Source organism: Morone saxatilis, unplaced genomic scaffold (genome assembly GCF_004916995.1).
Source record: "Morone saxatilis isolate NCDOM2014 unplaced genomic scaffold, NCSU_SB_2.0 Contig19, whole genome shotgun sequence".
In the NCBI taxonomy this organism is placed as follows: Eukaryota; Metazoa; Chordata; class Actinopteri; family Moronidae; genus Morone; species Morone saxatilis.
In genome coordinates, this window is record NW_023339751.1 from 4,015,465 (window position 1) to 4,030,685 (window position 15,221).

Consider the following 15,221-nt stretch of genomic DNA (forward strand, 5'->3'; position numbering starts at 1 on the left):
CAGGTATTTAACAGCTATAGCTATACTCCTATATCAACACACATTTATATCTATATATGTGTGGATCTACTGTGCGATATATGTCTATATTCAACATAAAAACATGTATTTTGGGATATATTGTAATTTTAGGTGTATGGACATATAGCTGTGCATTACTAGAATAGAGATATAGAATCATACACAATCTAATATGTTATAGATAGTTAGATAAAGGATGCTGCAGGATTTAAAGCAAAAACTAAGTTATGAAAATGATTCATTCATCATCAACGTCTTTATTTAATCTAAAACATAAAGACAATATAATCAATACACATAGAACAAATTTCATATTTTATTCATTCACATACTTTATGTTGTTCTAACCCCTAACTACTCCCGGAGCGTCGCTACATGGCAGCCCGTCACTCCAACATCTCTCCACATTTGCATGTCTATAAGCCCTGTGCCCAACAACCAGTGATATATCTGCATATTCCATATTTTGGGATATCTTACGACAAAAGGACCTGGTGGGAAAGAGATGTTGAAATTGTATGTGTAATATATGTGAGTTAATACTTTGGATATTGATGAGAGACACATGCACACATACACTAGCCTAGACCAGAAAACATGTATTATTGCCCAGCAGAAGATGGAGACATGACAAGTTTTATTATTTATCCTCATCTTATCCTCCTCAGTTTTCCAGGGAATAAATTTAAACCTCTACACTGCTTTCAATTATACCAACAATATCCTACAACTTTTATTGATCTTCATAGTTTAATCTCTCCTCCTGAACCCAAGTCCCATACCTGAAAAAGTCTTTTAAAAAGTATTAAAACGCAAATATCATCAACTTTAAAGAACTGCCTTCATTTCTCAGTTCCCACAGGGACATTTTCTTAATAATAGATCAACATGGAAATTATATTGAAATCCTGTGAAGTGCCTGACAGACATTAAAGTTAAGCTCAGATATTGATGAAAGAAGCATCCTTTCGAGACATTTATTCATGGTGGAACTATTGCAGCAAACCCTTTACCCTCGTTTTTTCATCAAATTTCAAAATCTACCCTCCTTTTTGTAGCTGTAACAGATTACACCAGCAAGTGTCAGTAATCACTTCACTGTGACATAATTACATAAAATCCTCTTATCCTCAATGAAACACGCTGCACATGAAGGAGTAAATTATTTAAAAGCAGTTGGCATTCACAATCCTGTTAGAAAACATTGATTAGTTCACATTATTCCAGAGTAATGATTACTTTATGTGAGGCTGCTAGACCAGCAGAGCGTAATTAAAGCTAAGGACAGATAATGATGAAAGGACCATGTGTTTATCATATTCATCCTTTAGTTGTACTTTCAGCTGAGGTAAAATGAGTGACCCCCTTTTCGTTTAATTTTTTCAGGCTATTCCTAATTTGAAATCTACTCTGCTTTCAGTAACTGATTACACCAACAAGTCTCGGTAATCGCTTCACAGTAATCCCATTACATATAATCCCAGACTCTTTAATCTCATTGACACACACGGTACATGAAGGAGTGCAAATTAGTCACAAGTGATTGGCATGAAATGCCTGATCATCTCACGGTCTTTGAAAGGATAGAAATAACTGTCACACACTTTGTCAGACGCCTTGCCCTTGACAGCCTCGATAGCTTTGGTATGGTTCTGATTCTGTTTGCAGTTTGGAAACAAAAAGCCACTGAGCTACACTAGTTTTACTGTACTTTTCAGGACTTTTCCTTCACTTTAAAGGATTATCTTGAGGGCATTCAATCCTTTTAATCATAGAAATGCAACTTGGAAGTTGCATTGAAATCCTAGTTGAAAAGTGAGTAGATGTCTGATAGACGGCCATGTGGCTCACAGCAGCCATCATTGTCCCCGTGCAACGCAGTGAATAGTAATTAAATATGCCACTTATGCTTCACTGATTCATTTCCTTCACAATTTTGAAGCTCAGCTGAATACATTTTTCTCTGTGCAGAAGGGCTGTATTGTATCCAGTATGGCCTCATTACGAGGGCAGAAGGGCTTGGTGTGGGGGAGGGCAGAGGCAGTGAGGGGGGAGAAGCACCCCACGAAGACATTGTGCTTAACATCACTAAACACCTCAAACACCACATTGTCCTTCCCAGCCCTCAATTAGTCAGGTTCTCTCTGCAAAGCACCGATTTCATACAGGGAGATTTATTTTTAGAGAAAATCCGGCCCTGTGCAGACAGGAAGCTCTCTGAAAATCTAATGAAGAACACAGCAGTCATGCAGAGTTGTTAGGCTCAGGGCAACATTGGTTAACAAAGCTTCTCTTCAGTGTCTCCGTGTGTCTTTCTGATGACTGCAAAAGGCTAGACCTTCCTGATTTTGTTGTTGTGGTTGCTGTAACTGTAGCCCGTTCTATCTGTGCTGGACAGTGTCCAGCCTAAGAGCCTCTTTGCCCTGCCCTCAGGCCCCTTCGGCTTGTGGATCTCCGTGCGGAGGAACGCCTCTTTGGTGGCTGTGACAGGGAGAATTAGGCAAGAGATGCGGGTTCACTTGCCCTGCGTAGGGGCTTATCTTGGGCTAAGCTGAGGGACTAATAGCAAAGCCAGCCTCCGCTCCAGCCGGTCTGAGGGCACAGGGAACCATCTGTCCACTCTGTGGATAACTGACAACAAAAGGGGCAAACATTGAACACGGACTACAAACTAAAAGGCCGTTCATTTAGGAGATACCAGAAATAAAGAAGAGGAGTGAGTGTTTTGTATATAAGGTCAGTACTTCTAATCATCCTTATTGCATTATAGGCCTCTCACTGAGCCAAGACTGCAAGGGTCAGACTGTTCAGTTTCTACTGCTGACAACGTTGCAGACTACAGTAGTGTAGACAGAAAGTTGAAGTTTAACTTTAAATTCAGCCTTTCTTTTTTGGTTAAAGAGAGCTAAACAATGTGTGCCTTTGTTTTAATGCACTACTCCTGACTCTCATTCGACTGGGTTAATTTGTGCACTCTGCACTCTGCTGTGTTGTAAATGCATTTTGTTGCTCTTCAGAGATAGTTTGGGTGACAATGAATTATCACGAGGGAGGAATGCCATGCAGTATGGCCCTATGCTTATAGTCTGAGATGTGGTGGTTATAATTAGAAAGTTACTTTAGATAATCAGGAGGTGATTAGTGATGGGTAGGTAGAAATCTTGCATTATGATAAATATAAATGATTTAACACATATTATTTCAAAATATAAGGAGCATTGTGTCTATTTAGTAGCATTGTTCTCTAAACTGGAGCTCTATTGTTTGCAATAATCTTGTAAAATACAATAATCTTTTCATTACAATTGTCAAAATGTTAAAATTTGCTTTGTTTTAGGCTAAAATTTGCTATATATTTTCTATTGAAACCCTTCAAGTAATCCACTTAGACATTGTTCTCCATTTCCCTCAAGGATTAATGCCCTGTTGTTTTTTTTGATTGTCTGAAGCACACTGCTGCCTGTCAGTGCTCTGGGAGCTGGGTTCCTTTAGATTATCTGTTTTATCGTGTATACACTGTGGGTGCTGTTGTGCACCAGTGTTTTGTTCGGAAGTCTTGAGTGGGCGCTGATGTGCTGGAGGTGACAGAAATGGGTCAAAAGGGTCTTAGCATTAACTAAACAAATCCCGGCCTATAGGATTAGAGAGAGATGTTGCTGTTTATTTGATGTATTCACTGTAACTTCATAATGATACACAGAGGAGAGAATAGTTGGGTCTTGTTGGCTGTAACACACCGTCCACTTAACTCATGATAGCGTTTAGATTAAGTCCTTGAACTCAGTCTGGTATTATTAACACTGGCATGTGCCAGAACAATATCTTATTGTAAACTTCTCTCAGCTCCTAGATAACATGTTTTATTTGCTTGTTGTCATGGTGATATTGGCACATTTTATCCGATAACTTCTGGCACTTGTGCTGTCATCAGTATGAGCACTCAAACCCATCAATGGCGGCAGAGAATTCTGTATTTATTGATTTGTGTGAGTATATAAGCAGCTGCCCGTCGGTTAGCTTAGCTTAGCATAAAGACTGGAGACAGGGGGAAACAGCTAGCTTGGCTCTGTTCTTAGGTAACAAAATCCACCTACCAGACCTTTTAAAGCTCATTAATTAACAGATTATATCTCAATTTTGATAAATCAGGAAAGTAAATTTGACATTTAATTGATTTAGGGATGTTCCATATCTTGGCTGAGAATAGTAACTTCCTGGAGACTCGCTGGTCAGAGCCACAAAATAACTCGGAATAATTGTTTTCACACATTGGTTTTTGTACAGATTAAGCAAATTATTTATTGATAGCTTTGGACAGAGCCAGGCTGGATTTTAACCCCTGTTTCCAGTCTGTGCAAGGCTAAGCTAACCGGCTGCTGGCTATAGTATCATATTTACCGGGCAGACATGAGAGTGGTATCCATCTTCTCATCTAACTCTTGCCGAGAAAACAAATAAGCGTCGAACCACCAATATGTTATTGCTTGCACATTGGTAAAACCTCAGAGTAGGATTGAATTGAACTCTGGATTAACTGGGAACACCTTTACTCACCGTGCCGCCATGTTCCCTCCGCCTAAGTAAATCTACCATTTGCATAAAGCCAACAGGGTTTAGGTGAAGTTTCACACATGAGTGCTTACTGGGTCAGTCCAAAATCCAATACTTACCTGTTTTCATTTATATTATTTTGCTTTTTAGTTACAAATTCTTCATCTGAGGCAGTTCTCTGTGTGTAATGTCTCTTTGTCAGCCCAATAAATGATAAAAGCACAATGATCTCACAAACAAGGTGACCATGGGGCTTCATAGACTAAAACTCTTCTCTCTGTCTGTCGTGGTGCAATAAGCTGCCCTTCCTTCACTGCATCAAGACATTCTTCATTTGATCTGCAAATACAACGATTGGATTCGAGGCCACAACAAAGCCAACATTGTGCGGTGTTCGTGTGATATTAAGAGACAGTCACACGCACATCACTTGATCCTCCAAAGCACAAGTGGCTTCCTTTGTATCTTATCTTATCCAAGGGAGTCACACAACTTGTATTTAGCCGGAACTAAAGACACAGTCACATGTGAAGATTGCACCTAGTGATAGGCTTATCTCCCCCCGCTCACAACTACACGATCAGAAGACAAACAACAAAGGTCCACAACTCTTCAGAGAGCGTCAGCGCTCTGATAATTTAAAGAAATAAGGGAATTTGGCTCCTTTTAGCAGCATAAAAAGTTTGTTCCAACTCTGGAGCTTTTTCCGATTACTTTACATTCCCCATAGTTGAGGTAATAATCCATAACATGTTCAAATAGAGCTCTGTTGTATCTCTGCTGCACACTGATTTAACAATGACAATGCAGCTTGCAGCCAGTTGAAATTAAAGCTTTTACATTTGCTGTGTCTGGTAGCGCTTTCCTAGGAAAATCTGGTTGTGCACAGGAAATGATGCATTACACATTTCCTGCAGCTGCGGCAGTTTGAATGTAATAAATAGAAGAACATAGTAGTTAGCGTGAACTGATAACCACAATGGCTTAACAAACAGAGAAAAAGGCTGGAAATGAAATTCAAGTACAATCCTCTCCACACATTTTGACTTTGTAATAACAGTTGTTTTAGAAAATACAGAAAAAAAACCAGATAAGTCTACTGAGCCACCTGAAATACCAGAGCTCTTTTTATACACAGGAACTGTCTTAAACAATTGCTTTTCTTTTCACAGAGTGTTTACTTTAAAGCCTAGAAAGCACAGCATGTCTGACAAGGAAGAAATGGCTTCAGATGGGAGTCTGAATGTTACACTGACGCTGAGGCTCCTGATGCATGGAAAGGTAACAGACATATTCAGATAGTTAAAATAATTTAGCGCCTTTTTGTAGCAATAGCCTAATGGTCTGGTAATAGCGTGTCATTGCTGTTAAAATGATTACATCCTCCTCTAAATGTGAAAAGCTCTTAAGAGACGATCTTGTGTGTTGCCACTTGCTCAAGTATTGTTATCTTTTCATTCACAGGAAGTTGGCAGCATAATTGGGAAGGTAGATTGATTTTACAATCCTTCAGCATTTATTGATTCCTACTGCTTTCTTTCTGATTGTCTTGTTTTCTTCTCTTTGTAAAAATAATCAAACCCTCTGTTTTGTATTGTCCTACGTGATTGCAGAAAGGAGAAACTGTAAAGAAAATGAGGGAGGAGGTTAGTGTTCACTTTGACATCCGTAATAATATGAAAACAAGTTTAAATGATGTGTTCTGGCAGATCAATTACAAGAATTTGAGGCCGGAATAATTGTGGATTTGTGTTTCCAGAGTGGCGCACGTATCAACATATCAGAGGGATCATCTCCTGAGAGAATAGTTACCATCACAGGACCCACAGAGGGCATCTTCAGAGCTTTCTCCATGATCGCACAGAAGTTTGAGGAGGTACAGCAAAACAAATACGCACCAAACTGCAATGCAAATCGTCAATAAAATTCTGTTGTTTTACACAAAAAAGTAAGAAATTCTTTGTCTGAAGTCTGAAGGACACTGAATGCACCTTTCCTCAAGTCTGGGAAAAAAAAGAAACTTGTCAAGTAAAGCCAGCGTTCTCACAGTCAATGCTGAAAAACATATTTTTGAATTCTCCCTCAGGATATTACCGCGGCAATGACAAACAGCAACGTGACAAGCAAGCCACCTGTGACACTTCGCCTGGTTTTCCCGGGGAGCCAGTGTGGCTCACTGATTGGCAAAGGAGGCTCCAAGATCAAAGAGATCAGAGAGGTAAGAGTCGTTTCCTTTTTCATTCTCTATGAGGAAGTTGTTTTTTATTTTTTGCACCCAAATGGGGACAGAAAACATCCTCCCTGGTGCTCTGACACCTCAAGTATCAAACACTCCAGTCAAACTTTTCTTGTTTTCTTCCCTGCTTTAAAATGTGTGTATTTTTTGGCTTCTTCTCATGAAAATCCCACTGATTATCCCTGTAAAGATCGACAGAGGCTGAATACTCATTCTGAATGGACAATGTTTGTGTACGCCTCTTCAAATATTGGAGCACACATTGCTATTTGGCTTGCAGCTGCTCCCTGCATGTCAAAATGTGTTCGGGGTAATTTGCGGGTGCTTGAAACAGCATTTCAATTTGGGTGATGGTGGGCTCTTTTCAGCAATAAATAGCCTTTGTGTCTTCTGTTGTCTGGTGATGTTAAGACCACAGGCGCTCAGGTTCAGGTGGCAGGAGACATGCTGCCGGACTCTACGGAGAGGGCTGTCACAATCTCCGGCACTCCACAGGCCATCACTCAGTGTGTAAGACACATCTGCTCTGTCATGCTGGAGGTAAGCACTGTCAGACAGCAGATGATCTTCACATTCAACAACTCTATTTGGGCGTCAAGTATGTCACATTTGTTTAGGATGTGGTAAAAGGTATTCAGTAGCACATTATTTTCAGTCTCAGTGGCATTTTACCACTGCAGAGCTAAAGCCTTGTGTTCAGTTTGTAATGGTTGCTTAATCCTCAAGAGATGTGCAACAGTAAGGGCACTATTTGCTGTGGTGTTATATATATTATTACTTTTTCTGGTGATTTATATCTGTAGCTTCCAACCTTTTATGCCTGACACAGTCAAAGAAAAGTCTGGAAATGCCCCTGCACCAGACACCAGCCACATGCTGGTAAAAATATAAAGTGGCTGGTATAGATTTGCTTCACTTACCAGCCAATAAAACAATGATAATCTATTGAGTGGCCGGTAAAGTTTGAACATTCACTAACTATTTGGCTGGTGGACAAAAAGGTAATTTTGCACCCTGCTAGGCAGCAACTTTGTGTTAACTAAAGAAAGTTGAGTTAATTAGTTGAGCTCTCCACATGCCTCCTATAACAGTAAGGCACCCCTCCTCTTTTATAACTGTAGTTATAATAAAGTTATAGTATAACTTTTGAGATTCTTATTTATATAAGCTTGAAAATAGAAGAAGAATGAGAATAGGTTTAAGTGTATCACCCACTTCATCTTTTTATATTGTACAAAACCCTACCCAGTTCCCTGGTTTCAAGGTTTATTCACAGTTGTATCAGAGGTTTCTTTGGTCCAAGGATTCATGTAACTTTTTCAACCGATGAATGGGATATAAAAAGATTCAGGGAGTGATATAAAAAGGGATATAAAATGCATCAGCGCTAGTAAGAGTTCTTTTCTCAGCTGCAGCAGCATATAAATTGTTCTCACTTTTTGGTTTGCATGACTGTGTCTCCAGTCTCCACCAAAAGGAGCGACTATTCCCTACCGTCCTAAGGCCATACCTGCTGGAGCCCATGCAGTATTAGCGCCACAGCACTCTGCACAGGTAAGTAGCCAAATGGGAGTTATTTAGCTGTGATTGTAGCCACTTTGCAAAAAAATAACAATTGAATAGGTTCCTTATTTTGTGGGATCTCAGTCACACTGATCATTAAGCCTATTTTCACCACTAGAGGGACACATCTGTGTAATTATACAGCAATAAGCTCCTCATATTGTAATGCTGTAAGCAGTAAGATGGGGTAATGATCATATTAGAACGTATTTAGCCGAGCTGTAATGTGTCAGAGATATGAATAGAGGACATTTACATTAATAATTCCCCTGCAGTGTGAACCCAGAAAGATGTCGTGACCAAAGCTCATGTTTTCCATGAGCTGGCTAGTCGCTGTCCTGAATTTGGCACAGTCTGTTCTGACCTATCAGACATCTGTTTATGTTATTGGATTTCTGGCCATGGTCAAAGAGGGGGAAAAACAGCAGATGACATTTAGATGAAATTCCATCAAATCTATACACATTAGAGTTATGGAAAACGAGGAAAGGAATGGATTTTTTTTTTTTTTTTAGAATTGCACTCACTGCACTCTTTACTCTTTTTGCACTGTGACAAATTCAGTTTTCAGTTTCACATGTTAGAGCATGTCTGCAACTCTCAGTCACTCTCAACCACGTCTCTCCTCTTATTCCTTTCAGGCCTTTGCAATTCCAGGGCAGTATGCTTTTGCACACCAAGATGTAAGTATGCTCATTTGATTGACTGACATCTGCCCTAATGACCTACTCCTGCCCACTCCTTCCAAGCCACCACTACGCCCTCTGTGTGCCCTACTCTGCAAAGATGAAACTTCTATAACCCTGATCTGTTGAAATTACTAACACTAACAAATAGTAGCAGCATGCATTGATTGAAATGAAAGTGAAGATCTTAAGAGTTAATGATCAGTTATAGCTTTGTAGCCAGAGATGTGACTGTGTTTTCAGATGAATTGCCATGAGAAGCCAGCATGCTTTCTGAAGGAAATGAATCTTTTCACACTGACACCATCTGTGATGTTTGTGAACTTCAGATTGGCTCTGTATTGTAGCTGTCAGCTCCTCTGAAATAATCCAGTTTGATTGGTTAGCTCTAACTTCCTTCCTACCCTGCAGTTGACCAAGCTTCACCAGTTGGCTATGCAGCATATCCCCCTCCCTTCCCTTGGGCAGAGCAACCCTACCTTCCCTGGTACGTACCCACGGCTCCCCGGGGAAGTCCATCTATCCCTCTGTCTTCACTCCTCTTCGAATCACACCATCAAAACACCCCTGTCACTTCAGAGAGGATCAAGGATGTCTTCATTCTCTCAGAGTTTACAGACTCTCTCACAGGTTTTTTTTAGTTCTAGGTGGCTTTACAGAGATGTAACAGTTGTTAGGTTTTTGCATTTGTACAAGAAAATAAGATGAAAACAAAAGAACATAGAATAGAAGAGTGAAGTTATTAATATTAAGCCACCAAACTAGTTAATTATCAACAATCTTCAAAGTTAGTCACTGAAATATTCATATACCAAAAGAGTATGCAACATATTGAATCAGACAGAATGAAATACAAAAGAAAAACAGCAGAGTTCTCTGAGGGAAATGTGAAAAATGACAGATATTTACAGTTTAGTAAATATTTAACCATTTCTCACCATTTCAGCTCCATTTGCCCAATTTCCTAAATCCTAATCTCTCGACCCCATCCTCCACCTCTGCAACATTTCTCCTCCAAATCTAACATTGTCTTGGCCAGACCATCCCTGACCTCAACCACCCCACGTACTCATATACTCTGCCAAAACTAACTTAGGACAAAACATTACAACACTTTTACTGTATAGCCAGGACTGATGTGATAGCTCATTTAAATGAAAATGTAGCCTAATTATGTGCATAGAATGTGTGCTGAATATGTTTAAACAAAGAAATGTGTCTATCTAGAAAGATTTTCTCGCCATATGCCATTTTCATGTCCTAATTCAGCTGTGTAACAGTGATAAACTAGACAAAGTAGGGCAACTTGTCATGCCATGAAAGTGGAAGCCATTAGTGCCATACTGTTGTTAGCATTCCTTGTCCTACTTTGCAGGATTGGATGCATCTGCCCCCACAAGTTCACAAGAGCTGGCAATACCTAATGATGTAAGTGTCACATTGTTTGCGTTCTTCCAGCACCGTTTTAATCCTCCTGCTACTTACTTCATTAACACTTTCCAGGAGGACAGCTATAATGAGGAGATTTTGGACAAATGCATTTTTTACCTTCTTAGCTGCAGAAAGTAATTTATTTGTGGCTTACATCAATTATTGCATAAATACACCAAACTCATCAGTGTAGTAGTATTGTATTAGCTTGTTGTAGCTTGAATATTTATTCAACTTCTTGCAGAGAGCAAGATGAGAAGATTGATACTTCTCTCATGTCTGGAAACAGGGAAACTAAAACTAAATACGGTTATTTAATCTGTACAAAGAACGAAGCATAAAACTGACAGGTTGTGGTTTTGCAGAGGATTGTGTGTCGGACTATTTCTTTGGTGGGAGCAGTGACCTCCTGGAGTCTTGCTGAGATTGCCAAGCAACAAGCTGAGACTCAAATAGTCATTTGTACACTTTATTTTTTGCACAGATTAAACAAGGAATATAAAACATGTTAATACGTGAGATTTAGAGGTAGCCAGGCTAGCTGTTTCTCCTTGTTTCTAGTCTTTGTGCTAAGCTAAGCTAACAAGCTGCTCGTTGTAGCTCATATTTATTGTACAGACAGAGGGATACTGATAAATTTATCTTCCAAGATGTCAAACTATTAAAATTAAAGAGTAGCGAAGCCTGTGCTCTACTGACAACATGTGCGGTATCGTCAACATTTCAGGAGATCTTACAATTACAGCGTGGTGTATTAAAAGCAATGAAACATGAGCTGATTAGCTATTTACATGTTTCCACTTTCTCCCCTTATAGTTTATTGGCTGCATAATTGGAAGACAAGGCAGCAAGATCAATGAGATTCGCCAGGTCTCTGGAGCTCACATCAAAATTGCCAGCGCCACTGATGGCTCAGCTATGCGCCAAGTCACGATCACAGGCTCGCCGGCCAGCATCAGCGTGGCCCAGTACCTCATCAACGCCAGGTAAGACATTACACAGGGCGACCACGTCCAGCAGGGCTTCACATCACAGCCTGGCGATAAGACAGCCAAACACCATGCTATTGTATGAGGGCAGAGTTACTGTACTCAGGGTGAGGCTGGATTTGTTCCATCTCACTGCTCCGTTCTCTTGACTGCATTAAAATCCTTATTGTCTCTGCTTTTTAACACATTCCTACTTATGTTTTCTCCTCTCTCTCACCCCCTTCTCCTTTTCTCACCCATTCTCCCCCCTTTTCATTTCTTACCGTCTCCTCTTAACCCATCACCATCTCAACTCCCCCCTTTCCAAACCTCACGACCTGCAGCTTAGAGATGGCTAAATACACCATGCAGGCCGCTTCCTCTGCGACCCCAGTTGACCTCAACATGAGCTTCTCTCAGTCCGCTCCCACTGCCTCCACAGCTGCTACCTCTATGGCCGTCCTGGCGGCCACCTCCCCAGCCCCCACCACCATTAACGTCCACTCTCCGTCCACTTTACCAAACATCCAAAACCCACACTACGCCATCCCCATTTCCAGTCTGCTTGGCATGAAAAGTCTTCCCCTCCTGGCTGTCCACCCAGCAGCCGCTTCCAGCCTAGCACAGGGTTTATCCCCTTACACCACAAAAATGCCAAACTCCGGCATCAAAAAATCTGAACGGCAGAAGTTTGCTCCTTATTGATGTCTGCTTTTCAAGTCTAGTCAGTGTAGCTGACTGGTAAGACATTATTAAATGATGAGAAATTATTAAATAAAGAAATTCGGGCATATGGGCGGAAAAATAGCTTACACCAGTGTGTGTAAGTTTTGCCCGTGTAGCACTTGTTATCCATAAATCAGGAGACTATTAGAAACAGACTGAAAGGATGGAGGTAACAAAACATGCCCTCATTAATTACAACAGGCAGCAGAGGTGCATATCAACTCAGTATTATCTTAAGGACATGCATAACAATTATTGTGGGTAACTCAGGCTTGTATTAGTATCCTAGAAAAGATATTTTTCCGACGGATTCATGTTACAGAGCTTTATATTAAGGAGGAGAGGTATTTTCCATGATGCAAATATTGAATTAGTTTTCTATCTGTGTAACTAGTTTACAGTTTTTGTTAGATAATGCAAACTAGTATCATAAGAAGTGGTGCTTTGTTGGCAGCAGGCTGTTATAATGTTTGTCTTGTACAATAGAAGTCAGTGTGTTAAGTATTTTTTAACAAGGATTGCTCCACTCTACTATAGGCTCTCATCAGTGCTAACAGGCTTGGGTGTCCTGTAGTTGCATTGCACTGTAGCAGTTCTGATGGGATTATCCTAAAGCCACATTGGATCCTAGTGGATTTCACTCTACACAGTAATCCTGTAAGGCGGGAATGGCCTAACTAACTCATTTATTGTTTCTGTATGGTAGCTTGTTTCTTGTTCATTCTACAACCTAAATAAATGCTCCAACTTTCAGTGTCTGCAATGGACCCTGAGCAATTATTGTAATAAATGTTTTATTCATGTGTTTCTGGTGTGGGTCTACCCCCAAACAATGCAGATTTGTAATATTTGTTGATGAAATGACTTTGAAATAAATGGGACTTTTTATGAATACAGATTGGTTGTTTTGTTATAATTCTGCTGGTGTAGGAAATATTTTACACTTTTGTTGATTACTCTGACCCCTAAATACAAATGTTAACTCTGAGGATTTATTCATTGTTTACTCCTAAGTGGCTTTGAGCTTTAATTGTATATAAAAAAGGAATAACACTATTTCCACTCAACCGGAATTATAGTTAATAACTTAAAGCATTGAAGCTATTTTGTTTAAAACATCATGTCTCAGAGAAAAATCTCCTTGGTGCCAATTTTGCATAAACAAAACATTTGTTAGACTTTGTTTACACATAATGGATGAGGAATTTGAACACCTGTAGTTATATAATGTGGTATTTGTCTAATTTTCACATTTTATTGATGCAAATCCTTCATATACAGTATAGGTGAACTTACACATAAGGTTATATTTCTTGTTTCCTGTCAACAAAAAAAAAACAAAGACCAGACACAAAAGTCTGACTCACAAACAGATATTTTTCTCCAAAGACAATGCGCCTGCACATGTAAAACATTAAACAGCAGTGATGCTGAAATATAGAAAACAATAGAGAGCAGTAACGGCCATTAAGTGTTTGCAACACACGGACGATTAGAGATTTTGGCAGGTATACAAAGACAACTCTGCACTAGCTAGTTCATGGTATTGTGGATGTAGTTCGTGGATAGCAGAGGGCACAAAGCTACTGCCCAAACAAACTTTTCCACCTGCACACTCCTGAAAAACAGATACAAACTCGGCCTAACCCTCACAGTAAATATTCAACACATGTTTGGCAAAATTCTCACGGGTCCCCGAAAAAGAACAACTTAACCTCCAGTTGTCTGCTCAAGCATACTGCTAATGGGCTGGTACGGTACAGTGTAGTCGGCCCTTGTTGCTCTGTGTCCCTTTTTACCCTTAGCCCTGAATCTGACTCCCCCCTCACCACCCCCCTTTTTTTCAGTATAAAAACCAGGAGGTGGGCACTTCTGTTCTGCTTGATCCGTGGAGTATGAGTAGCGAGCCATGTGGGCCATTTCCACAGCAGGGCTCGAAATGCTGAAGTGGAGATAATCAATAGTTAATGGGGGCAGAAATGTAATGACAGTGAAGGATGACATTTGAACCTCAGGGAAGGTGTAGCAGCAGAGAATAGTGCTGCATGTATGCTGATGTGTGCCCAGGGCAGTTATGGGTTCACAGCCAGCTTCTAATGCTATATTAATGATTTCCTTTTTCAACCTGACACAGCCAGGAGTGAGGCGCCCATTTTTGTGGCTTGCTGCCATCATGCAGTTTTGGAAAAAAAGCAATTTGAAGGTAAATAAGTAAATAAATAATCTTAGGTGCATAACCACTTGAAAGTTTGTGGCAAATTGGTAGGCACGGCTGTCACTCAATCCCTGATGAAAAATCACTGCAATGCTCTAAAAATATTCCTCTAGGGACAGAAAACCATGTATGTGGTGCTTAATTGTAGATTTTACTCTACTCTACTCCTTCAGTAGTTTTCCACTGTTTCTATAAGCCACTCTTTTTGTTATTATTATAAAGTATAATACTTTATATGTACAGTAAATAATGAATGTTTTAACCTGCTGTGATACTTCAAATTTATTTATGTGGCAGTCGGTAGTGATTCTTATGGTTAACTTGTTGTGGTTTATGGTTTTATAAATCTACAATATTACTTGGATCTTCTTAAATTATGTTTTTGTGATATAGTAAATAACTCTGGAGACCATCTATTGCATTTCTATAATATTCTTATATTATCTATAAGCTTAGATAGCAGTGAAGTTTCTAATCAGTTGTGCAAATTTTTTATGTGAATTTGGGGTTTTTAGCTGTTACCAGTGGTAGAAGAAGTAAAAGCAGCAATACTGCAATGTACTTAGGCTTCCTACATGGGGTTTTAACTGGTTATGAAACAACCTAAATGTAATACTGATGCCTGTGTATGACCTACATAAACAAACAAGAGCATCAGTGAGAAGACTGTTTCCATATAGTCATTCTTAATGTCTGCCACCAGGTTGGATTCCCCAAATAAGCTAATTCTAGTATTTTAAAATGCAACTATTTGGCCTATATGCCAGCAAAATAACAAATAGATAAAAGACAACATTTAGTCCTTAATTTTAGTGAATAAAACA

At 39.7% G+C, this 15,221-nt stretch overlaps 1 protein-coding gene across 1 annotated transcript; it reads left to right on the forward strand.

The window, feature by feature from the left end:
* The first annotated feature begins 2,489 nt into the window (after positions 1-2,489).
* Positions 2,490-13,056, forward strand: zgc:110045 (uncharacterized protein LOC664755 homolog). The gene is made up of 13 exons (XM_035662955.1): positions 2,490-2,757; positions 5,745-5,853; positions 6,037-6,060; positions 6,186-6,218; positions 6,332-6,448; positions 6,659-6,790; positions 7,220-7,348; positions 8,273-8,362; positions 9,013-9,054; positions 9,469-9,544; positions 10,433-10,485; positions 11,305-11,474; positions 11,801-13,056. The coding sequence occupies exons 2-13, from the start codon at positions 5,776-5,778 to the stop codon at positions 12,159-12,161; spliced, it is 1,305 nt and encodes a 434-aa protein (XP_035518848.1). The 5' UTR covers positions 2,490-2,757; positions 5,745-5,775; the 3' UTR covers positions 12,162-13,056.
* Positions 13,057-15,221: the final 2,165 nt, after the last annotated feature.